Below are 27236 nucleotides of genomic sequence, written 5' to 3'. Positions count from 1 at the left end.
TTTCAAAAAAGCACAAAGAAAATAAGTAGTATCACTAATCAGTACGCCCAACATGATATGATATCCCTCTTAGAGCAACTCCACCCCTAGGCAACCCAATGCCCCAACCCCCCCAAAATTGCTCCATCCTATGCAATCAACTAGGCTCGAGGGGAAGCTGGACACACCACCCAGGCCTGAATTGCCTGACCCATTGGCTGGAGGGGAGTTTTTGGGGGGGGGGTGGTCCCACTTAGCCCTTTCCAAAGGCTAGGTGACATGGCATAATTTGGACCGTTAAATTTTCATGTCAATGGTTTAGATTTTAAGGCCTTAAAAAAATCAAAAAAATTTCAAATGTTACTGTTGGCATACGCGTTAAAATATAGACGGTTGGATTACAATTTTTTTTTTTTTTTTGTGATCCAACAATTCATATTAATTAAGTCGATAGCTTACTGGAAGGCTTGCAGTAGTCAAGAAGAGGTTTATGCAACAGAAAGAATGGTTTCCTACAGAAGGAAGAATCTCTTCTTCCCTAGGCATGAGGGTGAAGGGACGTGTTGGAAGGGGTTTGGTCTGTAGATTTGGTATCTTTCAAGTAGATGAAGGGAGACATTAGAGGAAGGAGAATGGAAAACTTAGGGCTAGGCTTGTGGCTGGTGTAGGAAGCTTGCAGCAGGCAAGAGAGACTTCCAACAGCTGGGGAAGATGTTCTTCCCCTTTGCTTGCAGCTGAGCATGGTGTGTCTCTCCTACCTGTAAGCGAACTGGTATCCCCCTCTCTCTAATATGGGCTTCCAATTTATAATAGGTGATGGTTATCCCTAATTTCTGTTGAATAAAAGGATGTGCCGACAACAACTTGTCCCCAGCTAGTAAAATGAAGAAGCGAAGCTGCCTTATATCCAGCGAACAAATGGGGCGCTAGAACTTGAGATCATTGGTTCTCTCAGAATTATTGATTTAGGCTGGTGCCAAAGTAAATAATCTTGTTGTTGGAGCAACTCTTTGCACATTGCTGCTGATATTGGGAGCCCAGAGCCCTAGAGCCCCAGAGCCCCAGAGGTTTAACAAATATTGTTAAAAGGTGGAGGTGATCCCAATATAGATGGTGAGGATGGATATATATTTAGTTGGCAGAGGCTTTTGTAAGTAATAGAGCATTGTGATGGCGAGGAGTCTGCTGCGTGGTACCACTTCAATGCTACATATACAATGGACATTCCTACTTTATTTAAGAGTGCAGCCTTATTGAGTTACATACTCAGATCACTTTGTCTAGACCTTTGTTTGTTGCTAATTATGCGAAGAAAGGAAAGGATTTACACGGAATCTAGGTTAAAGTCATGCCATGAAAATATGAGCAGCATTTGCAGCAATCCAAGTGTCCTCTATCACCATGTGGATCAGAAGAAAGGCTGGCCAGTATTACATGTGATGCTTGCTCTGAGATCCTGAAAGTCTGCAGCGAACAGACGCATATTTGCATAACATTGGCGAGGTTGCTTATCTGCTTTGGTATGGAACCCAAATTTTTAGGCATTCCTTATCCATACAGTTGGAGTTGCAGATCATGTCCATTCACAAGGGTGGTGCTGCAAGTCCTTTGGTTCACTGGTTCAATAGGTCTTGTGCATCGTATTTGGTGGTCTTATGTTTTGCACTTAGGTTCCAATTTGCCCCTTCCACCACCCTGCTAGTGAGCACAGAGGAAGGTCTAGCCAGACAACAGAAGCAGCGTTGGACAAAAGAATTTATAAGCAGAAAATGTTGCTGGAGTTCAAATTTTGGTGCAGTGGCTTGGCCAGACAACAGAAGCAGCTACTTGAGTGGATTCATGAGTTCACATCCAAATTCTCAGCTTTTCAAACTTCAACCTTGAGGACAAGGTTCTTCTCTGAAGGACAAGTATTGTTATGATCCTGTAAATATCTTGATCACAATTAGTGATATATTAGCAGATTAAATAATGCGTATTAGCACGCGATTAGTTAATGCCAGTTGACAGTTTGGTTATGTGTGCGCTCGTGCTCTGAATGTAAGGGAACAGATATATTTTACAAAATAAATTAAACACACAAAATATATCCGCCTTCCTCTTTTCATTCCACTCTCCATTTTTGTGTATCAGTTAAGGTTGAATAAGGACCGAGATTTGAGTTTTATATGGGATTCACAATACAGTGGTGTCAGGAGTGGGGTGCAAATGGCTTAGAGTAAGTGGGTGTGGAAGATGATAGCTTTGGTTTGAGGAGATGGCAACAAAATTGGTCAAGAAGCCATCATAGTTCTCAAAGGATTACTCAGTAAATGATAAAGATGTATATTCTTCTTTCGTTTCTTTATTGATTTATTTTGTATTATTCATTGTTAATTTTCTTTCTACTTGTTTGTTATTACTCATTATTTTCAAATTTAAATTCAATTAACTTTTTATTTTTCAATCCATGTGGCACTACTCAGTGAATACGTAGAATTTACATGTGTGTCCCGTCACCTACTAATAAAAATTTTGATCAAACATAATTGGAGGATCACATTGATTTGTCTTTTAACAAATGATATTATCTACACAATGGGGGTGAGGATGAGCTAAGCATCATAATGTGCTAACAATAATGTAGTTCAATTCGTTTTTGACGAGAATCAAATCTAAGACCTCTCACTTACAAAATAAGAAAAATATTACTAGGTTGTAGTACTAAGTAGCAAGACCATGCTAATTTTAGAGATCATCCTGAAGAAGGAAGTTAATTCAGAACCGTTTGAGATAAAATCCCTTAGAGCAACTCCAGCGTTGGAGCCCTCCCCCCAAGCTATTCACTATTCAATCCACTTGGTGAATAGTAACTGCCCTTAATTAATAGTAATCGCCTTTTGCATCTCCACCGTTACACTTCAATAGCTCTGGCAATAGGCAATAAAATATTAGTGTTTTATTTATTTATAAAATAATACAAAATAATTTTAATTGTAATTTTGGATAAGATTTTTAATCGTTCTCGTTGCGCTACTTGTCATAAAATCCGAAAAGACAATTATTAGGGATGGATTTCCGATAAGAAAATATGAAATTGTGGTGTAAGGTAAATGATAATGAGAAGGTATTTATAGAAAAGTAAAAATAATTTTTTTTTTTTTTAAATTTCAGATTTTTTTTTGAATTTTTTACAATTTTTTTTTAATTTTTATTCAACTAATTAATCTCTGCCGTTGGATATAAAAAAATTTGAATTCCAACACTCTAGATTGTGCCACGTGTCACAACGGTAACTTTTCTTAATTTTAAAACTATTTTTTCTTTTATTTATTTATTTATAAAGCATATTAATATCAACCGTTGATCTCAGATTGAACAGTGAATATTAAATAAGACTTTTTTTCATTTTTTTTACCGTTGAGATCGAACGGTCCAAGTTAAAGAGCCGTTGAGATCAAACGGACCGTGGGAAGCCACGTGGCTTCCCAACGGTAACTTTTGAATATGAAAAGGGAGCTGATGTTTCTGAAACTGTGTCGGCGATGCGCCCCCACGCGCGAATGGGGTGCACGCGCCTGACAGAAAAAAATAAAAAAAGGCCTAGGTTGACATCAGCCTTAACGTCACATCCACTTGGACTCTCGAACTGACAATTCTTCACAAGCCCGAAAATTGGGGCTCCACCTCCATTTGGGCTCCTTCACGCACCGATCCACAGGGCCTCACGCCCCTTTTCTCTGGCCTGTCCCCCGAGCATCCACCTACGGTGGAGTTGCTCTTATAAAAGTTTTACTTTCTAAGGGAGAGAGAAAGGAAAAAGAAAACAGTTTTAACTCCAATGACAGACCAACGACTTAAAAGGCTTCATAAATGCACCCAACCAACAAGAAGCTGCTTTGCTTTCCCTTGTAGTATAGTAGATTAAAGAAACAATCAATTTTGTACCAAGTTTGTTGGATCGTTGATCTCCCTGGTATGTGAGGAGGGAGAGAGAGAGAGAGGGAGAGAGAGATCAAAGGCAAAGGATGGCGCGGGCAGGAGGGATAACAAATGCAGTGAATGTAGGGATAGCGGTCCAAGCTGATTGGGAAAACCGCGAGTTCATCTCCCACATTTCTCTCAACGTTCGCCGCCTCTTCGATTTCCTTGTCCAATTCGGTAATTTCAACCCCCTTCACTTTCCTCCCCTTTGTTCTTTAGGTCGACTTACTTCTGTTGCCTTCATGGTTATTGCTGAATTTTGTGCTGACCCATCTGAGATTTGGAGTCTTTTCTCAATCAAGTTGATAGCTTTGGTCAATTTGCTGATTAGGGTTTCTCTGATTTTTGAGATTTAGGGCTGATTTTAAACTCTCAAAGATGTCCAATTTGTTTTCATTGCATATTAACTTGAACCGCAGCTACAATTGCACCCGATTGTGCCCAAGATTTGGTTCTAATTTACCCAATTCTCGATATCTAAGTGATTAGAAATGAGAGTTAACATGAGCCGGGTTGATTTTGATGTCCGAAATCAAAAGAATGTGGCATTGTTAATCATCTTGTTCAGGAAGGGGGCTTTTGCCTGACTCAACCCTTCTTCTTGCAGCCCTACTTGAATCTCTCCTTTGGTGCATTGTTTGAACAACTACTTTCTCGACTTTAGTGCAATCGTTTATTATGTTGGGGAATGATTTTTGCACACCGTTTTGGTTTGAAATGCATTTTAGAAGAAAAAGGAAGTTTCTCTTCTTTTCGGATGTGGGTTGAATTACATTTCTGGACTAATTCGTGTTTTTCTTGTTATTTAAGAGGCTACGACAAAGAGCAAATTGGCATCATTGAACGAGAAGCTTGATGTATTGGAACGTAAGCTACAACTTCTTGAAGTTCAAGTGGGTACTGCATCAGCCAACCCTTCGCTTTTTGCTCGTGATGCTTAGCGGATCATGCCATTGTTATAGACTATAGTATACACGGCGTTCCTGTAAGCATCCTCTTGTCTATAGTATGGACGTGAACATATTTCTTCGCCTTGTAACTCAGTTCTAAATCAATCTATTCATTTCTTCTGCTTTTATGTTTGAGGTAAAAGAAATATTTTTGTTCGTCCAGAGGTTATTTTTTTTCGATATACGCTTAAAAGAGAACACGCTCTGCTTAGAATCTTTTATTTTCTCCGCGGGACACTTTTTTTAATGGAAGGCGACTTCTCTTGAAGAAAAACTAGTCCATATGAATGAGAAGATTGCACTGCTAGCAAAAGTCGTCGAGGATAAGGACATGCATATCTTTTCACTCATGAACAGACTAGAGTCACGACATATCAAAGAGTTCACACCATGAAAAAGAATCCGGTGAGAAACCAAAGGCGAAGTTTGAATCCCCTTCAGTATGAACCTTATTTGTGCAACAACTTCAAGATACGATCACAACCACCATTTGAGCAAATTATGGAGCTACATTGGGATATTCTTATGTACTCTTAACCGTATATACCAAGAGGGTTGACTGCTTGCGGTTGTCACCCGGATACCAATCTCATAGGTACAATGCATTCAGATTAAAAAAGCAACCCAAAACATGTTGCCCATTTCGTCAAAACCTTTACAATGCCGGAACAAAAGGTGACCAGCTTGTGAAACAGTTGGTTTGTTCACTATGAGGGAATGAGTTCGATTGGAGCACGAACCTTAAAACCTAAATTGATCAACAGTTGGGACCAGATGGCGCGGGAACTCTTGAATAGCTTCTATAACAACCGTCGCATAGTGAGCATGACAGAATTCACAAACACAAAGAATTGAAGAAATGTAACTACATTGACCGATGACGCTCGTTAAGACATGACTACAAGGATAGACTTACCGAAGTATCAGCAGTCGCCCAGTGGATACAAGGTATGCATTGGGGGGTTACTCTACGCTTAGGGGCTTACCTTACATGGGAATAAGCCATAATAAAAGATTTAATATGTAGGCTTGCTAGTAATTGCATGCGCGGTTTCTTTTCTTTCTTTATTTTTTCCGTGATAAGAGAAATTCTTGGTCTGGACGACCATACCACACACAAAACACTTCATTCTTATATTTTGTGCCCACCGGCCCTTTTACTATTGGCGTCCATGTACGGACATCCAGACCAAAGAATTTCTCATTTCAAAGACGACTCGCTAGGTATAAATCCACAATGGCAATGGTTTTGGTAGCAAAATATATTAGCGTTGCGTAGGTTACTTGAATGTTAAAGGATAAGCAAAATATTACACAAGAAGTTGCAAAATTTCAAAAAGAGCATTTGGAAATTACTCTAATTTTCTCCTTTATCACTTATGCCAAGCAACAAAACAAATCATTCACAAACGGATGAAAATCTCATAAAACCATTCACTATCTTGGCTCTGGAGGAGCCATTTGTGACAAAATAGACGAAGGTTCTGAAGGAGTGGGTGGCGGAATCCTTCTCTCCATCACCATGGAAGAAAAGCGATTGGATCCCGAGCTCTCTATGGATCTCATGTACTCTGATGCATTGTTCTCTATAATCAGAGCATCCTCTAGCTCCCTTACGACTTCAATCATGTTTGGCCGTGAAGCGGCAAAGGGCTCAATACATGACAATGCAACCTCCACTACTCTCCACATGGCCTCTGCATGGTACGCTCCTTTTATGTTCGGGTCAACAATTTCATCAATCTTTGATTCCCTTACATAGGATTTTGCCTGCATGAAAAGTTCTCTTTGTTAGTTTTTCACTTATGAGCTGATTATGATAAGTTTCTTCAGAAGCTTCACAATGATAATTAATCTCCAGAGGAGATAGAAAAGAAAAGTTTTCGGCCAGTCTGAAAGTGTATACTGATGCAAAAGGTCATTGAGTTTTAAGCAAAACATCTAGGTTAGGAACATTAAATGGATCAAGAGTCTCTGGAGTCATAAAACATGATTAAACATACCCATTCAACCAAGCTCCACTCGGGGCGTGGCCTGTGTATGTTCAGAGGTTCCCGACCGCTTACGATTTCAAGCAGAACGACACCAAAGCTAAAAACATCACTTTTTGCTGATAGATGATGGGTCATGTAGTACCTGAATAATAGAAGATTGACATTATCAGGTTCTGGTAAATATTTTCTATGGCTTAATTTTCTTCTTGCACTACATGAAAGCTTCAATGCGCAAAAGCTAGGAGCATATTTAGCAGTTATTATCTTCAAAGGTTCCTGAATTGTCCATGTGCTACATTCATCAAGAGTACAGTTGTTACATATATAATAAAAGAAACAAGATTTATTTTGTAAGCAGATGTGAGCTCAGAAGTTTTCTGGATTCGTATCTAAGATTTTATTTTAATTTTTTTTTTGTAGGGGTTTTCTCCATTGAATTGTTAGATTATTATGTTAATTCCTAAGCACTTTAAGAGTCATATCACTTCGGATTGCATCCATATGATAAACGGACCGTAATATTATATGGTTTCATGTTCTGGTATATAGATTTGAGGATACCTTATTTTTATCTATTTCAATTTTCTCTTTGAATTTTCACTTCTCTCTTTCTCTCTCTCTCTGTTTTCCCTCCTCAACCTCCCTTTTTTTGTTTCTATCATCTTTCATTTTCATTCTGTCCTACCTTAATTGATATTTGAGTGTTCTTGTAGTTCGACATATCGATAGTCCACACCAATTGTGAATGTAATTATAAACCAAACTAAAATTTAAAGGCCCAAGAAAATTTAAAAATCCAAAGGTATAACTTGACGAAGCAATCTTACTCCGGATCCAAGTATCCCGCCGTCCCTCTTACTTCCAGAGAAGCACAACTGTCACCTTCTTGAGGAGCGTATTTTGAAAAACCGAAGTCTGCCACCTTGGCAGTCATGCTATCATCCAAAAGTATATTACTTGATTTCACATCCCTATGTATAATGCAACGACCAGCAAAATTGTGAAGATGCGTCAAACCTGAACAATAAAAGCACTCATCAGAGATTCTGATATTCCAAATGCTCAAGAGACAAGATTGTGAAATCAACAAAACAACCAGAAGATGAGGTTATAACATGAGGAAAATTTAAAGTAGGTATGCCACAAACATAAAATGCTATTAAATGAAACTTTACAGAAGCCAGACCAAAATCTTAAAGCACAAGATGAGTTGCCAACTTTCAGGTCCTCCAATTTATGAAGGTCCCCTGATAACAAGTGCCAATCCAAGGGAATATATCCAGGGAAATGCTATTTACACAACTTTCTCATCTCATATACACCTCTTGTTTTGCAGCCGTTAGATTGACCAATTAAAGTAAAATCACCGGTCATGATTGACAGAGGGTGTGCAAAAGGTTAAATGGACAAGAAACTGCATATGCCAAGGTCCAATAATTAATTTGTGAAGATGTGTCAAATACCAGAATGTCATGGTTTGTATATGTTCAAACGTATACTTAAGCTATACTTGACGTGATCTTTTGAGATCTTGGGGGACATTTTCCAAGGCTGAATATGCTAATAATATAGAAAATTCTGTATCACTTGCCTCGAGCAGCACCAAGAGTAATTGACAGTCTGGTTGGCCAGTCCAGAATTTTTCTTTTTGCTGCTTCCCCTGTTAATAATTGGTTTCAGTATTAATAAAAATGACATTGAAAGGTAGGAATCGAACGAAACAGTGACTCAGCCAGTACCATAGAGACGATCCTGTAAAGAGCCGTTGGACATAAATGGATAAACCAGAATTTCTTGGTCATTCTCACAACAATAACCGAGAAGGGGCACGAGGTTCTCATGGCGTATAGCTGACAGAAGATTTAGCTGTAAAGAACATTAAAAGAATTATCATTTACATTTTAAGGCATATTAAAGTCACAAATGACAGTCGGTTATGGCGAAAAGAAAACGAGACACTAGGTACAGATGGATATTTAATGTTGAAAAGAAATGATTTCTTATATAAACATGAATAGTCCCCTATTATAGTCGTTATCAAAGAGTAACGGTATTACCACGCCCAAAGTGTTTACCCCACCCTCAATACTGTCACTCTCATATTTTCAAAGAATGAAGAGATACAATGATATTCAAGTTATCAAAGAACACTATTACCATGCTCAAATGGTAGATAACTGGAGGACTGTTCCATAAAATTACCGAAAGCTGTAACTGGAAATGCTCAAAATAAAAATAGAGTATCTAACCTCATTCTCAAATTCCCGAGTTCCTTGGGTTGATGTTGATGACCGAACCTTTACGGCCACTTCCTGACCATCAATTAAAGTGCCACGGTAGACAGACCCAAAACCTCCTTCACCTATCATGGTTTTGTACCTTTGGGTAGCAGCCTCTATGTACTCAAGAGTAAATGTCTCTATGGATATTGACTTCATAACCAGATCGTCCATGCTTGGTAACGAGAAAATTAAATCTGCAGTTTAAGGATTTCTATATTCAGAGGCTGCATATTTAAAAAAGCGAAATACATCTCCACAAGTGCCTCAACTAGCCTGACTGTGAAAAACATCTTCAATTTGCAGATAATAAACAGACCCATGTTTTTCCTTTACTGAACGTACAAGGATATGTCAATCTGCCGCAGAACAGGCATAACTACAGTTGATGAGTCAAACACATGTTAATCGTATCCTTGTATATTCATTGTAACTACTCTACAAGCTATAACAGAACAGTCATAGCGACACTTGATGTCTAAGTAGGTTCCAGATTAACTTGCAAAATCATGTCCCAAAACAAGCTAGAGAAAGTTTGTAACCTTCGGACAAGTGACAAGTTTACATAGACATGTTGAAAACTCAAATTATCTGTACTGTATGCATTAAAGGTGTGATCATACTAAAAATTATTGTAAAAGAAAATTAAAATAGGATTTTTCATTCCAAGATCTATTTGAAATTTCACATTGGTAATACAATTTGAATACAATGTATGATTAAAAGCATTTATTTTAATTATGCGCAAATGTTATTTACAAACTAGTTATCAAGTCCACGATAATTTTCATGTAACTTGTGTTAGTTTAACCTTAAAAAATGCAAGAACTATTATAAAGCAAAATTTCGTTAATTCCTTTTATTGTGGTGGAAATGTTAGGGATATGTTTGGGTAAGGGATTTCAGAGTCATGGGATTGAAATCCAAATTATAAAGGAAAAAAAAATCACAAAATGCTGGATAGGAGGGATTAGGAAATGCATCATATGAGCATTACAAAGGCATAGAGAGGGATTAGCTAATCGCTCCTAGGAGGATGTCGTTTGCAAAGCCCTCTTACATGCCTTTGTAATGCTCTATGGTGCATTGCCTACTCCCCCAACATTTTGTGATTCCTTTCTTTATAATTTGGCTTTGAATCCCATGTCCCTCACCCAAACATAGCCTAGAAGTATAAGTGCGATACCAAGAACAATTAAGCATCTAATGCACTCACTCTTTGTCATATGATGATGTCTTTTTATATCAAAATTTCCTTGAGGTAGAAAGTTTTGTCTCCAAGTGCAGAAAATTATCCCAACTACAATGGTTAGTAGTACAGACCCAGATGCAGCAGCAGCACCAATGATGATTCGTTGTTTAGAAGCTTCTTGAGCATTGCAACTTTCTTGGCTGTATTATAGAGATACAAATTTCAGATTTTTTCAAATACTTTTAGTTTTAGTTATTCTTCAATCCAAAAATTTCATTTGGATGCATGGAAAATAAAAATCGTACCCCGTGGTAAGTTTTGAGCCATTGAAACTGGAGGGAATATCTTTTGCAACATGAGGGTTGCACCTGATATTTCTGTTGATGAACCACATGGAGATGAATTTATGGAGGGATGTCTAATGTTATGTAGCTAGACTCGTATGTGACAAAGAATATAGAAGCGCTTACAGTATATCCAAATGTGGCAGTGAGATAAGAGATAATGGAAGTGATCCCCAAAGGTCATTGAAGCTCAGATCCCTGATGATATGAAGGTAATCAATAAAAAAATGAGTCAGACAGAATTAGGTCCGTTCAGAATACTTAAAATTGAAGAGAAGTACATGAAGAATTTTTGAAACCTTCAAAGGTAAACAGTTCAATTGAGGAGCTAGTTTTAACAACTTTTTTAGGCTAAACTATAGAATCAGAAGATCAAGTATCAAAGGCCAGTCATCATATTCAGCAGATCACATTATCCCCAATAGAGAGTGCCAAAAAAAACAAAAACTGTGACTTGACGATTCAAGTATAAAAAGAGGAAAGTGCAAAAAATAATGACTTTTTTACTTCCACAAATTCTAGTAGATATTTTAGAATTTTAATATGGTATGTTTTCATGCAAATATACAAGTTTGAAATCTGTGAATGTCCTTGTAAATTTAGTATCAGCACAATATCTGGGGTGTTATCTTCCTAAGGATGCCCAGCACAGGTATGCCACAGTTGATCCGTGTAAGAAAGGACACCTTCCTACAGCTCAAGGCCACATTTATGGATTCAGTCAGTCTAGGACACTTAACATCATTGGTTCGTATCATGCAATATTTGGGGATTATACAATGGTAGTAAGCAACGGTAGTGAGTAACGTATGGAGGCCTTTCCTATATATCAAATGATGGCCTTAAATGATTCCACCTAAGCGATGCAGGCTGTTCACAATCTTTAGAATCTCTATTCCAAATGTTAGTATTCCATTGGTGGAGTTGGATAACTATTTATTAAATCACCAACTGAAACTGCCATCATTTCAAAACTGAATGTGAAGGAAAAATTTACACTGAGGTCAGCAGGGAGGAAGGAAGAAATGCTGGAATGTTGCCAGTAAAGTCATTGTGGCTGAGGTTCCTACATATCACAAACAAAAGAGAGCAATGGATTGAAATTAGAGTACAGTTACTCAGTCAAGTGAAACATGAGAAAGCCCAAATAGAACGGTGCTTCAAACATACAGGACTTTTAGGTGGCTCAGCTTAGTGATACTTGAAGGAACTGGCCCTTTAAGAAAGCTTTTATGATCAAACCCCCTCTGAATGCCTGACGAAAGATCCCTGAAATTCGTAAAACTAAGGAAAGTTAAAAATGAAATGCGCAAAAGCAATTAATCTAATCAATAATCAATTTCCAATCAAAGCTGATCACTATCTTCTTTTCCCTACTTTGCAATCAAATCTTTTTTACTAATTTAACAAAAACCTAAAAACATTATTATCAAATATTCTATGCTGTTATATTATTATGGTTTTCAACTTCTTCCACAAGGAGTTGTGGATTTAAGGTCTTTAACAATACATTTTAGTAAAAAAAAAAAGGGATAAAACTTCACTCCCAAAGTATCCTACAGCACTGAAAACTAGTATAATTTAATACAAAGACCATATTCTAATGATTCTATGAAAGCCATTTGCAGAACTTCTAAGAAAATGGAAACAAATAACTTACAGTTCAGTAATGATACTGTACCCATCAATGGATTCACAAGTAATACCATCCCATGGAACTGGTAGACACGGGTCTCCAGCCCAACCCTCCCAAACTTCACTCTCTTGGTTATTCTTCAGCAACTCATTCTTCACCTCCAAAATCACTTCCACTGTATAAAACCCAGTTAATTACTACAAACACCCAATTGGAAACTACAAAATCCAGTGAAAAAAAAAAAACCCAACTTACCATCGCTTTTAGTAGTCTCTGAACGCCATGGGTGCACCTGCAAGATCTCATAAGCATTGCAAATGGGTCCATTTTCCGACCCGGAGACCTTAACCAGAGTCAAATTCAGGGACCCATTTGTCATGACAGTGAAAGCAAGCTCCTTGTAATTGGACCCATTTCCCGAGACGTCAAATCTCCCTTCTTTCATCTCATCGTTGAGGAAAATATCGAACACCCTTTGGCCGGTTTGGACCGCCCGATCGACCTCGTAGAAGTAGAGGAACACGAGGTACAGGTAACTTTCTGTGGGGAGGCCATTGTGGAGAAAACGCAAACTGTCTGGAGCCGCTAGAGCTGTTTGCAGGACTTGCAGAGGCGGAGACGCGGTGGCGTTGCCGGAAATGGAGACGTTGGGTTGTGATATGTGATATGTTCCGCTTCCTGGGTCGGCACCTGAATTTGACTTCCATATCCTGTCACTTGTGTCATTTGGATACCTGAAATGACCAAACCCAATTCATAGTCATGTCATTGGAATGGGTAGTGAGACCAATGCACGGTTTAATTACATTTCGGTTTAACAATGCATTGTTATACGAAAAAGGTGGCCAAACTTGGTTGCAATGAGAAGAAACTATTGTCCCGATGAACATACCTAACTCACATTTGCTCATATGATTTTCAGCTTTTAATTGTGAAAAAAGTTCTTTAAAGACTTTCATACTACATTATTTACTAATGTAATGATATATAATTCATGAATATCATGCAATGTATGTGACATGTGACTTATTTCATCACAATAACGTGGTTTAACAATTTTATTTAAATTTTTGTGTTTTTACATGTCGTAGAAGTTAATTGAGTGTTGAAGAAGGGGTGGGTAGTGAGTGTCTAATAATCTTTAGCAACACAGTGTGATTAATGTGGTATAACAATTTTATTAATTTTTTTGTTTTTACATGGTCGTAGAAGTTAATTGAGTGTTGAAGAAGTAGTGGGTGGTGAGTGTCTAATAATCTTTGGCAAAACATTGTAATTTGTTAGGGTAATATTTATGCTTCTATAATACATAAAAAGTACGATTTCCACACGTCATTGTTCATTTTGTTACTATTACAATAGCCCTCGTTTCTAGATACATGTCACAATGTCACATGTCATGAGCCACCACTACAAAGTGAGAGCAAAACTGCATTGGATTGGACAATATACATAAGTTCACATGTGGGTTTCTCTACTTAAGTTTGGCATAATTTTAAATACTACTTCCTTTTGCATATCAGGTCTGCAAATATGGGTTTAACAAAATTAGTTAAAGCAGTGTGTTTTATCCTTTGCATTCCAATTTGAATTTTCGCTGTTTGTCACATAAATTAAGGTATGTATTTGAGTTTTGATGATTGAATTCTATGAGTTAAGAAGAGATAATCGTCGTTTCCGTGTACAATACTTTGTTTAATTGCACTTTTTTTTTTTTTTAAGCTAACATCCTTGTTCCTTGGTTTTGAAGAAAGCATACCTGATATCATCTTTTGTAATTTCAAAACTATTTCTTGTAACCAATTTCAGAACACTTGAAGGGAAGTTCTCTAAATAGTATTTCAAATCCTGCAGAAGCCTCAGCTCAAGCTCTGAAATATAAGGAGCTCCCTTGTCATACACCAAACACAGATATGTGTCATCCTCAGTGGCTCGAAAAATCCCTTCAACCACTGACAAGTCCTCCGACGAATCTACGATAGCAATCGGGGTCACACCAACTGAAACCGAAAAACTAGAGCCCCAAATGTGTCCAAATAGAAATGTAGCCCTAATCAGATAGTCTTCATCCTTCTCTGTTGATAGCTTGTAACATCTTTTCTGGCCTGAATTCTGATAAAATACTCTACTTCTGTTGTAACCGGAATAGTCTGCCTCTGACTGAGCTCTTGTGTAACAGCTTGTGGTATTAGGAAACTGATCATAGTCCGATATCCAACTAATGTTTCTGCTATCCGTGTAATTCGATTCCCCGCAGCACGCAATGCTCACTAATCTGCCTGCATAACAAAGCAGATACTGCATTAATTCTTGTTAGGAACATGTTAGGAACAATCGAAATATATGTGAAACAAGCACGCAATGCTCAGTATCTGCTTTGTTAATTTCACCCCTTGTTTCACATCTTCGAAAAGATCTGCCGTTGCATAATGTTAGGTCATTGATCTCCAATATTATGACATGAGAACAAGCTATCTACTACAAGAGTTGACTCATTTTCTTTCTACCTAATTTCTTGATCATATCAGAAGGTTTGGAATTGAGTCTTGCAGGATTAAATACGGACAATTACAGAATATGTACAAAATCTGAAAACCTTAATTACGATGTTAATCTCTTAATGATGACCATGAATTTCATTTGTATGCTTACCTTCATCTGCAGAAGTGGATGGCACAAGAATCAAGAGGCAGATGATCGAAAACTTGATTAGTCTTAAAACCCGATAATTAAATTCCCTCATCATCGTTTTATCTTAGGCCGACGTCGCCCCATTTGGTAATCAAACTCATAACCATGCCAACATATGCGACTTTTTTTCCAATCCCACCTACACAATAAGGTCTTATAATTTTAATCGAACCCACCTGCTTTCCGGCTTGCAAAATTACTCACCTCAGTTAACTTGACCAAAATCTTCGACTAATTTCCACCAACTTACATGTAATTAGTAAAACAATTAAGCATCTTGATCGGGCCGAAAAATACACACGTGACAAAGTTGTACATGTAGCAAGCCAAAAAGTTGTTAACATAGAATTATGATCTAGGAACTGCAGAGACGAAAGAGAATCAAAAGGGTGGGGGGAATAGGAGAGGGAAGAGATCTGTGAAAATGGTTTGACTTGTAATGTGGAGAAACAGTGCAAAACCGATGAACAAGGAGGAAGAATTAGTGTCTCTGGATTAGAATAATACACTGTTCAATCAAACAATTATTTGAAAATTATCATAGTTTTTTCTTATAGTGGTGGATGATTATAATTAATTCTACAATTAAATAAAATGGTTTTTTTATTAACAAGGCGGACCAACCCTTCGTCTCTCTCCTTGTCTGTTACCATGGATGCAGCATCACAGGTTGGGTCTTGGCTTTCTCCAGTTAAAAACCATATTGCATTTTAATATTGCTTAGTTTTTTTTTAGTAGAGCGATAGCTTTGGTGATTTAAATAGTGAGTTGTTAGAGGTGAGAAGACTTGGTGGATATCCAACTCACACCAAAGTGCATACGCATAATTGCTTTCTGCCACTGCAATATTACAACATCTGCAACTGTTAAGTTAATTATGTAAAGGTTAGCTCTAAGTTTGATTTTTTTTTTTTTTTCCATTTTTTTCCTTTTTGTGTTAATGCAAAATTTAAGAGATTTATTACCTTATGGAAGCTCATGAACTAATCTTCATATGTATTTTCTAGTATTATGAAAACTGCTAATTGATCGAAAGAGATTCACCATGAAGAGAGTCAAAGCCTAAAATCCAAAATTAACTTGTAGATATTAAAATTTCGGTGAAATAAATATTCACCAACACATTAAAGTTTCGACATGTTATGGCGTATGTGGCATATGCGATGTGTTGTATAAATTTTACACATTGATGTGACTCATCAAACTTGAACGAGTCATAAAAAAGAACATGTGTCAACACTTGGCAGAAAAAAAAAATTTGATATTAATTTAATTAAATCAAATATTAATTGGTGGAGACAAATCACGAACTAGCCCACAAATCGGGTCATGGTTCTTTCGTCAATTAATCAAGCCCACCACAATCAAGGGCAAATCCATCTGCAGGCAAGGCTTGGAGAGTTTATAAATAAGAAACTCCAAGACAAAGAAAGGGCTAGAAAATCATTCACGCCCAAACACTGAAGCTTTGAAACTCTGACGCTCTCAAGCGCTCAAACCCCTCAAACACTCAAAACACTAAAAAAGACTCGGAAAACCCTCTGCATTCTTCATCAAAACCATGAAGAACCACCAAACACCCCTACACATGTCGGTTCCTCCATTGCCAAGAGCCAAAACCTTGTGGCATCCGTTCATCCAAGATCAAGTCGTCACGACCTTGAATCAACAACACTACACATCTAACATTTTGGAGATCGAATAAGAGGATCTAGTTGTAAAGAGATTGTAACCTTATAATTACATTAATACAAATATTCTTTGTACACATGTTCTCTTGTTATTTGCTACAGGATTTTCGTGTTTACAAATTTGGCACACTCAATGGGACAATCTATGCCTCTTATCTCTTTCTCCTTTCAAGAAATCCAAACACACTTCAAAATCAATGGCATTGAAGAATGATCAAGTTGCTTTCGCAACCAAGGGAAGAAGCATCAACACTTCCGCTGCAAGTGGAGAATCTTTCAGCGTCCTGACTCGAAGCAAAGCAAAGGTGGAGGCGGTGACCATTCAGCGTGCCACTTCCAAGTTGGTGCCGCTTAAGGAACAGGGGAAGCATCAGAGACATACTCTTGTCATCAACTTAGCCTCGCTGGGGGCACCAAAGCATGCTGTCGTGGCACACAATATGACATCCCAAAGTGGCGAGGGATTCTCTATCTTCAAAGAACTTGAGGGTGTGCTCCTTGTCACCGGCTTCAGATGTGGACTCAAGCGCAGGATCCTACCACGGACCACCAACCAGCAACCATCACATGAAGACTTCGCCGCACACCCTTGATGTCCGCAGAAGAGTCATATCCTTTAGCTGCACAGGTTATGACCATTGGTGCCACCTCCATCGAAGAACAACTCGCACAGCAAAGCTGACCAAGACTGTCGAGGAGAAGGACATGCTGATCACTACGCTCATGAGCCGATTGGAGTCGCAGCATGACGAAGAAGTCAACTCTAACCCAAAGAAGAATCAGCGTGACGAGGAGTCTGGCAAGGAGGAGGCACATCATGTCGACAAGGCTGGAGGCAAACAAAAGCCAGAGTCCGAAGCTACATCAATGGGTTCTCTTTCCATCCAACAACTTTAGGACTTGATCACAAATACCATTAGGGCACAATAAGGAGGCACTTCGCGGGATGTACTGATACTCCAAGTCATACACTAAAAGGATTGATAACTTGCGGACAGCAACAACGTGCGGGTCGATGCCTCCAACAAATTATTTGCACATTCAAAGCATTAACTTTGTTTTGACAAAAAAAGAAAAAAAAAAAAAAAAAAAAAAAAAAAGGAAAAATGGGTATTAAACTTTGTCAGTTCTCCATATTATTGGGCCAAAACATTGACAGGATAACATTTCTTTTGGTTTGTTCCTGTATTATGTATTTATTATTATTTTAATTAGGGAGTTTAACATGTTTTGTTAGTCAAATTAAGACCGTATATTCAAACGCGGTTTCACCTAATAACATAATGATTTAGAGTCTCTAATCTCTTTGAATGTTCAGGCAAAATATACACATTACAACAAAAATTCCTTTTTATTCTTATTAAAGTTGATAGAGTAAAGATAAACCAAGCTACTGTTTTCAGTTATTACTAATTCACGTAATTTATAATTGTTAATAAATATGGTATGCGCCGAACCATTCTTCTGCAATTGACCAAAAAAAAAAAATCTCTCGCAGCTCTGAACATAATTTCAAAGATTAACCAAAAGAAGCTAGCAATAGAAATTAACAGTTCAATTTCACAAACCATAACTTTGAAAAGCAAATTGATCAACATGATGATCACACTCTCTTGTCCCTCTGCGATTTTCCTCTACGTCCTCTGGTTCTTGGACGCGAAACGAATGACTAAGTAAAACAAAACCCTGTATAAAACAGTCATGCTCAACATTATGTACACCTTCTCCCACTTCTTTACTTCAGAGAGAGTGTGTTCTCCGCCGTAATCTATGCGAAGACCTTCTAAGATGTTGAAACCGGTTATGTTGGACCCGTCAGGGTTTTTTCCGAAAGTATCGCTAGTTTGGTACTGATTCATTATAAGTCCTTCATATGGATACGTCATGGTGGAGACTTTGTTCATCCAGGACCAATAGCCAGGGATGTCGTGGCTATTCAAGAAGTAGCCACAGAACAAGAAGAACAAGGCAGTGAAGGCAATGACTGCTGCATATCCCAAGATGTAATTGGGCACAACTGAGCTCACAAACACCACAAATGAATTGGTTGAGAGGAGAGAAACATAGAGGACCACCAAGAAGTATATGAAGGGCCCTCTAAGCCCCAAGGCAAACCAAACAATGCCGGCGTAAACAGATGCTTGCAATGCAAGAAAGGGGAGGTATGTTACTAGGCCAGCAATAGTGTATGAAGAGGCTCTGTAGGCATTGTGAGCAGTCTCGCGGACAAAGATGAAGCGCTCCTGGATGAAGGCTGGGACAGCATCATTTGATGAGAAGAAGAAGAGGCAGACAGTGAAGATGAAGAAACTGAGGCGGTTGGTGATGCCTTGAGTGGTTTTTGGCGGCTTTAGGAACATGGTGGCCATTAAGAAGCCCATGAATGTGAGGACTACTAGTCTTGAGAGGAAGAGCTCGGGCGTGCGCCTGATGTTGATGAAGTTACGCCTCATGAGAATCCAAGTCTCGGGGAAGAATGAGTTGGCGAATTTGGGGCCAAGGTGGTGGTATGAATTGGCGTTTGGACCAATAACCGGGGTCAGATAGTCATTCTCATTCACTGTGTAGTCACTGCTATGGGGCGTTGGTGTGCTTGGAAGAATCTCACTTGAATAGTTGTAGCCTGGGGATGCACTGCAAAAATGTATGATGTGATTTTGTTTAGGCTATGAGAAATCGAATTTTCAATTGGGCATAAAAAAACAGAGCAAGATCGCGATCAATTAGTGACAAATGTGATTATTTCTTAGTGACGGACGATTAATCACATTACACGAAATATACTCCATCCTCAAAAAGTAAAACTGCAGATAGTGTATAGAGCCCTGATATCATGTTAGACAACTATTCGAGCTTAGTTTTTGAGTAAATAACCGACATAAATTAATCCAACAAATTTAGCATCAAATTCGAATAATGACTTTTTCAGATGACTTACCTCATGGGGCTCTGCATCTTTTGGCCTTCTCGTTGCCGTGAAGGGGTAAACATCTGCAGTTTTTGCATGACCCCACTATGGCTGGGAGTCCATGACCTTGAATTATTATTGTTGTAAGGGCTTCTCACACTGTGATCAAAATCATTGACCGAATGTATACTAGTTTGTAAGTGCAGGCGCTTTCCAAACCTTCCCTTGTCCTCCAGGCCTTGACCTCCACGTCCACCATGGCGCGGTGGTGTTGGTGTTGGCATAACTGTCGAAGGTGAGGCATCCACATCAACTAACAGCGGGGGTCTCATTCCAGTACGTGCAAATTCAGCTAGTGCCTCGACCCCGAGTTCAGACTGATCATATTGCTGAATCACATCAATGAGGTACTCAATAGGGCTCTCTTCCTTGTGAACTTTGCGCCCCATTCGACCAAGATGGAGAGCCACATCTTTTGGTGATCCTTGGTACATGAGCTGCCCTCGAGCTAGAATGATCAGATGGTCGAGAAGCAATTGAATTCTGGACGAGGGTTGGTGAACGGTGAGAATTACAGTGCTTCCAGAGCGTGCAATGTGGTGCACCTTTTCGATGACACTGTGAGCACTGGTGGAGTCTAGACCAGAAGTGGGTTCATCAAGGAAGAGGAGTGATGGTCCATGAATGATGTCCACTCCAATTGAAACTCTCCGACGCTCACCACCAGACACTCCTCGGGTTCCCTCATCACCTATGAAGGTGTTTCTGGCAGACTGCAAAAAGATTGAAAGGAAAATTAAGTCTGCACTAGGGTTTTGTGCCATCAATAAATCAACGAAGAAATGGAATCCAAGTTAATTATTAGTTAATTTGGAAGATGAAATTAGTCTTTTCAACGTAAAGAAATATATTCAAATACATAAGCACACCAATAATATGGAATAGTAGGTTAGCTTTCTCATGTCGAATTCAATCATTTGATCGGTTTTATTCTTAACTGAGTATGCAATCCAAATTGATCTCTGGTAACATAAAAACCGTACTCTGTAACAGCATACATGCATATATGCCAGGAAATATGTTTTTGGCCTTTTAGCAAATATGGTATCCAAAATTGGCATAACTCGTTATTTTAATCCTTGACAATCAAATTGATAGAAGTGGTCTTTGAGTGTGTCCATCGTGAATCATTATGATCATTCCGTGAAAAACTGTCAATATTCTCGTTAGGTGAAGGAATTGGTTTGATAAAATTACCTTCAAAAGGTGGTCATGTTGTCGCCCACGTGATCATTTAACGAGAATATTGACAGATTTTTCATGGGATGACCAAAATGATTTACGGTGGACATACTTAGGGACCATGTCTATCAATTTGTATTGTCAGGAACCAAGGAGTTATGCTAATCTCAAGGACCATTAGCATGCATGTTATCCTATCAAAGTGTCAATCTATTCTATGGATCAACTGAAAATCTCATTTAAATATATGATCCAGATTGACATATCATGGTAGATACCTAGAAATATACCATTCTATACTCATATAGAACCAATTTATGGATTGAATAGAATTACTCACAGTTAATCCAAGCTGTTGAATCAGCTTTTCGACTCGCTGCTTCTTATCAGCAGTTGAAACCGGTCCCAACCTCAAATCAGCAGCAAACATCAAAGTCTCATAAACTGTAAGACTTGGAAAAAGCCTATCATCCTGCATAATATAGGCTGAAGTCCTTTTAATCAAGCTGGGACTCATTTCCTTGCCATCCAAGGACACTCTTCCCTTAAGACTCCCACTTGCTATCCTCCCTGCCAGTCCATCCAAGAACGTGGACTTCCCGGCACCACTAGGACCCATCACGGCTGTGATAGACCCTTTCGGTGCAAACCCCGTGATCTTGTGCAACAAGTCCACTTCTTGCGTCATCCATTTTCCCTCCTCATCTTTGGTTTTCTTTGTCACCGTGTACGTTAGGGTGGAAAACTCAAGCCCCCCTGTGAAGCTCGACGGCTTCCCTATGTCTATCACCGTGTCACGCTGGCGACCAGTACTACGAGCCATGTATCAGAAGAAATCAAAGTAACAAGTGGTATGGTATTTTATGTGGCATATAGAGGGAGGAACTTCAATTTTCTTTGGTTTCGGTTAGGGATCTCTCAGGACTAGGGTGAAAGTACAGATGGGGAATTAAAAGAACAAGATCGTGAGCCCGAAGGGCTCCTTCCAGCTGGTATATAGCGTATTAAGGAGTGAGCCCCAAAGCTAGGAGGCTGTCCTCTTTGATAAATCCGTTTCTCGCTCCGTTTCAATCGAATAAGATCGGAAAAAATAGTTCCTTGCTTTTCATCGTTTGGTTTTGGCAGTTGTGTTTGTAATCGAGTGCTGGAATTGCCCAGGAGTTTAACTCACTGATGCAGATAAATCCATTTTTTTGCCAAGCATGCAATATTATTACACCAATCAATCGAGATTCCCCCCAGTTCATGAAAAGTTGCTCAAATGGAAGCTCATTGGTGCCTATGGAATTGGAATTTATATGAGCTGAATTTGTCGCAACTTTTTAGTAATGTTAGAGATACTAATTTCCGTGATAACTAATGAGACAATGTTTTGTTTATTTTTTTAGGCCAACTTTAGACCCTAATTATTCAAATCAAACCAGAAATTTTTGTATTAACCAGAACTTGGTTTCGGAAATTTATTTGTGTGATTAAGTTCAAGTATGAAATTAATCAGACGTAATTTGGGTGATGGTTTTAATGATTATTTCATCATTACTTGTATGCGGATGAAAATTAGAGGTCGTTCTCATGAAATGTAGCTTTCACCTAGAGACAGCGCATTGGTAGTTGCTAACTTTCAAATGGTACAATAAGTACAGCCGGCCTTTTGCTCTTGACTTTTCTTTAAAACAAATAGAAACCTGTTAGCAGGAGGTAAGTTCTGACCAATTTTAGGCTGTTTTAATGGATAGATGTACAACGGGTAATCCCAAGTCTACCACTTCTCGGCATCTCACCTTTCTTCACATTTTTGCGGCTTTGTAAAGGAGAGATTTTCTCTTCAAACATACTTACACACACACACACACACACACACACACACACATACATATGCATATATATATATATATATATATATATATATTAATTATACGACCCACTCTACATTGAACTTCAACAATCTGAACCATCTATTTTCAGGTTACACCGTAGTTCTCAAAAATGAATTGTATGCTCTTCATGAGGATGACTTAGAAAACTCAAGTAAGGAGAAGAACTGGTAGTCAGTGTGGGAGAAACTTCATACTCTTAGGGATTTCACCCCCTGATATCAGCAAAATTCCTTAGGAGGACTTACATTACTTCAAACATGGCTCAAATGATGGATGATCATCACTATTTGGTTAGAAGACCAAAATTGGTGCCAAGGTAAAAACCTTTATAAGCAAAACTCAGTGCAATAAAACTCAGCAAAGAATAAGAGTACATGAGCCAAATCATTGGCATCTTTAGGATGCCTTCCCCTAACTAGCACAAGACTAGGTGCTTCCTTGAACATCGGCATTGAGAAGACGCCTTACGTAAATACTGAAAGCCTGAGCAATCCAATATCTCTAACGTGCTTCAAAAATGAGCTCTTAGGTAGGGATTTTGTAATAGATCATCATAGTTATCTTGGGAACAAATATGACGAACCTCGAGTTTCTTCTCTTACAACTGTTCATGCGAGAATGAGAACTTGGTTACTATCCTGGGAACCAAGAAACCCTTTGAGACAAATTGGAGTTGATTTGGTTGGTCAAAAGTCTGATTTTCTAAGAAATTCGAATTTCAGTTTAAATAAGAAACCTTTTATTTCCTAGTTATTTTAGGGTTTTTTTTTATTAAGACACCATATTTTGTTGACTACACCCCGCATAATGATTTAATATTAAATTGCTCATAAAATGACTATTTAAGTCCTAAAATGTTCTAAAAATTAAAAAGAAGATTCTAAATACACCCCAAGTTCTTTCTTTGAGTCATGCTTAAAATTTACTTCTACACTCTCACATAAGCAATATGACTATTTTTTCCAGAAATGAATGAACAGGTTTTCCGTAAAAGTTTGAAAACTCAATGTGAAACTCCATCACTTCAATATATATACATACAACTGCAAGACTTAAACCCTTTTGCCCTTGAGTCAATTTGGGAGAGGCTTGTGTCTTTTAGTCTTTGCTTTAATGAAAACTCATTTTGACTAAAAGAAAGATTGAAGAATTATATGGGTTATTGATATGAAAATTGAAAAGAAAACTAGAGGAAACAAGTTTGTGAAGACGAATAAGCGGGTTTGATGTGGGGTGTATGTGAGGAGTTTAGGATGTGAGGGTAGCTTGGGAAAGAATGTGGGGTACATTAAGATATTTTTTTAATTTAAAAAGTAGATGTGGGGTATTTTAAGTACGTGGGGTGTAATCAACAAAATATGGGGTGCCAATAAAACAACCCTTATTTTATTCTATTATGTTTCCTAGTTTTTAGAAGACCTTTTCTAGATGGCATATTTTGAGGAAGATTCCTTTTGAGGATTTGTTAGGGACGTCTCAAGCTTTAAAAAGAGACCTTTTGAGACCAAATCGAAGTTGATTTGGTTGGTCAAAAGTCTGATTTTCTGAGAAGTCCGAATTTCAATTTAAATAGGAAACCTTTTATTTCTTAGTTATTTTATTCTATTATGTTTCCTAGTTTTTAGAAGACATTTTCTAGGAAGGATTTTATTTTATAGTAGTATAAATATGGCTATTTAGCCATTAGAGAAGGAGGCATCAATTTGGAGAACTTAGCTAGGCTTTGACAATTTGTATTTTAAGGTGCTTTTCATCCTTTTTCTATTTCAATAAAATTCCTTTTGTTTTATGGTTGTTTGAAACTAATTGTCGTTTGCTAGGGCAATGTCTTGAGCCTTAGCATGAATATGTAGTTTTTATTTAATTGCTTATGATATTATGCCAGCATGCTTTGAATTATTAATTACTGTGTTTAAACTGTCTCCATATCTTAATGCTTAGTACCATTAGAATGCTTAGATAATTAATCATATGCAATTCGGTCGGATTGCCACTGGACGATTGAGTATTGCTTCTTATGATTGATAGTTGTAAGTTCACTTAGGGTGAATGCCACGTCTTAAGGGTTGCATGGTTCAAAGGGTTTTCACAAACCATAATGAGTCATGTATGTTTATATTTGATCTGAATGCCACTGACGGATTGCATGTTTGATATAAGTTCTAGCTTGAATGCCACAAGTAGAATATGCATAAGGAAAACCTAACCTTCAAAGTTGCATGTGTAATTTATAAGTAATTGGTAAAACTACATAAGATTATTAAGGTGATGGCGGAACTCTAGTATCCTTTTATCATTATTTTCTAAGATTGTTCCATTTCAAATTGGCTTCAAAGATTCATTCTCATAGAATGGTGGACAAGAAGGCATCAACCAATGAATTCAGATGCACAGTTGTTAACCATCTAGTTACTCCATACTTACTGTTAGCCTTTGATGTTGTCAAAGAGTGGTTGATTCTAAAAGAACAAATCACGTGATTACCAATTTCTTTCAAATCCGTCTAGCTATGGACGTTAACTAAAGCGCTAATTGGGAGGCAACCCAATTTTTCTAACTTTTATTTCAATCACAATAATATATATATATATACACACACACACACACATAATTAAAAAAAATAGAAATTGAAAACACAAAAACAAAGTTTTATTTTTATTTTTTATTAATCAATATTTTATTTTAGGTTTTATTCTACTGAGATTTTTAATGTGTGTTTTTGTAGGTTGTGTTGATGCACAAAATCGGGTCGATCTTGGACCAACGTAAATCTGATCGTGAGTCATACAAACGCACAAGAACACAAAGATATATTGTGGTTCACTGTTGGGCTACGTCCACACTAGTGTCAATTCTGTTTCACTTTGTAAATGTGCGGATTACAATGGAAAAGCAAGGGAGCTCTCTGTGTGCTGCCCTCTGTGCTTCCCTTTGCTATACGTCTATCCTTTTCCAGTGAGGGTGAAGGATCCCTTTTATAGAATAAGCGTTTCCTTCACCTCTTACATACACAATGGGCTAGGTTATGAGGCCCAAATACTAAAGCCTAATATATAGTACAAACGTGAGTCCTTCAAGTCTTCAGTCAAGAGAGTTTTTTGGCTGGAGACTTCAAATCCAATCCATGTGTGGGTTGAAATGACTAGATGTTGTCCAGAATTGGTACTCGACATGAAGCTGTGCTCAACGTGAAGTAATACTCAGTTAGAGGTAGCACACGTTGCGAGGCTGCTCGACTAGAGGCAATGCTCACGACGAGGCGGTTGCTTGGTTGGAGAAAGTGCTCATTGCGAGGTAGCTCAGCTCGTGGCATTCCTCTTGGTGAGTATACACTCAACGTCATCGTGCACTCATTATGAGTTAACTTTCGACCTGACTCAGGTCCGCTTGTTGGGTCCACATATTGGATCTATGTGTTGGGTTCGCGGATCGGGTCCACAAGTTAAGTCTTTGAGTCGTGGCCACACGTAGGGTCTTTGAGTTGGGTCCGTGAGTCAGGGTTTGATCTCAAGGGTGTCCAAGTTCGCGGGTGTCCAAGCATATAGATGTCCAAATGAGCGAGTGTTCGAGCACGTGGGTGTCCGGTCAGACAAGAGATTACCGTTCAGACTAAATTTTTGTCACCATAAGCATGTGGCTCATCAGTCTATAAGTTGGTAGGCTTCTTTAATCAACAACAAAGTTAATCAACAAAGCTAGTTGCTCAATAATTTTTGACAATAAATGACAGTATAAATATGACCGCATAATGAATAAATCAAATTGACAAAGTTTGTCAAGGAAAAATATTGTACTAGTAAATAATTTATTAAGTTGTGGGGTAAATCACATGTTGTATACATGGTTAAAAGCACCACATAACACTAGGCAATGAATAAATATTGCTTAAGTACTTGGCTAAATTTGTGAGTCACTAGTGAAAAATAATGGAAAAGAATCTGACGATAATAGTCTTACACATGATGACTATGGGGACACACACACTCACACGCACACAAGCTTGTAATTTGTGTACTGGGCCCTAACATTTAAAGAGAGAAAATGTATCGTGTGTCAGACTTCCCACGTAGTGCAATAGTCATGATAGAATCGTAATGATAAGCATGGACCATATAGTGGAATAATCATGATGTCAATAGCAGGATGGTGTGGTGGGTGTACAGACTTTGACACGTTTTATGGTAGTAATCATGTGATATCACGTATAAAGCAATAATTATATTATTAAATAAGAAAATTGTTATTGGCACTCTACAAATCTCATTTTGCACTTCAAACTTTTTATAATTAGTAAGAAAATGACACTTATGAGAAGTGTAGAATAAAAATTTTGAAATGTTAATAATATTCCCTTAAATAATATGCTATCATGTTAATAGGACATAAATGATAATAATAAAGTAATAAAATAACAAAAGAATAGGATCTTATCCCTTTCTTTGTCGTGGGATTTCTTCGTATATTGCGCATGGCCAGAAATTTTAGAGGGA

General features: G+C 38.0%; 3 protein-coding genes across 3 annotated transcripts; 1 reads left to right on the top strand and 2 right to left on the bottom strand.

Moving 5' to 3' along the window:
• The first annotated feature begins 3843 nt into the window (after positions 1-3843).
• On the top strand, positions 3844-5020 carry LOC137713905 (protein BRICK 1-like). The gene is made up of 2 exons (XM_068453263.1): positions 3844-4119; positions 4753-5020. Exons 1-2 carry the CDS (start codon positions 3987-3989, stop codon positions 4881-4883), a joined length of 264 nt encoding a protein of 87 aa, XP_068309364.1. The 5' UTR covers positions 3844-3986; the 3' UTR covers positions 4884-5020.
• A 1129-nt stretch (positions 5021-6149) lies between these two features.
• On the bottom strand, positions 6150-15083 carry LOC137724697 (nodulation receptor kinase-like). Its single transcript, XM_068463424.1, has 15 exons — positions 14990-15083; positions 14097-14616; positions 12593-13071; positions 12362-12512; positions 11872-11970; positions 11699-11767; positions 10828-10899; positions 10663-10734; positions 10382-10557; positions 9136-9362; positions 8626-8752; positions 8478-8546; positions 7714-7903; positions 6896-7028; positions 6150-6662 (listed from the first exon to the last, which is right to left on the bottom strand). Exons 1-15 carry the CDS (start codon positions 15081-15083, stop codon positions 6330-6332), a joined length of 2811 nt encoding a protein of 936 aa, XP_068319525.1. The 3' UTR covers positions 6150-6329.
• Positions 15084-18353: 3270 nt separating this feature from the next.
• On the bottom strand, positions 18354-21692 carry LOC137733182 (ABC transporter G family member STR2-like). Its single transcript, XM_068472343.1, has 3 exons — positions 21210-21692; positions 19658-20400; positions 18354-19353 (listed from the first exon to the last, which is right to left on the bottom strand). The coding sequence occupies exons 1-3, from the start codon at positions 21690-21692 to the stop codon at positions 18354-18356; spliced, it is 2226 nt and encodes a 741-aa protein (XP_068328444.1).
• Positions 21693-27236: the final 5544 nt, after the last annotated feature.

The sequence above is a fragment of the Pyrus communis genome, chromosome 1 (genome assembly GCF_963583255.1).
Source record: "Pyrus communis chromosome 1, drPyrComm1.1, whole genome shotgun sequence".
NCBI classification, from domain to species: domain Eukaryota; kingdom Viridiplantae; phylum Streptophyta; class Magnoliopsida; order Rosales; family Rosaceae; genus Pyrus; species Pyrus communis.
Note: the sequence above shows the minus strand (reverse complement) of the source record. Positions and strands in the feature narration are given on the sequence as shown.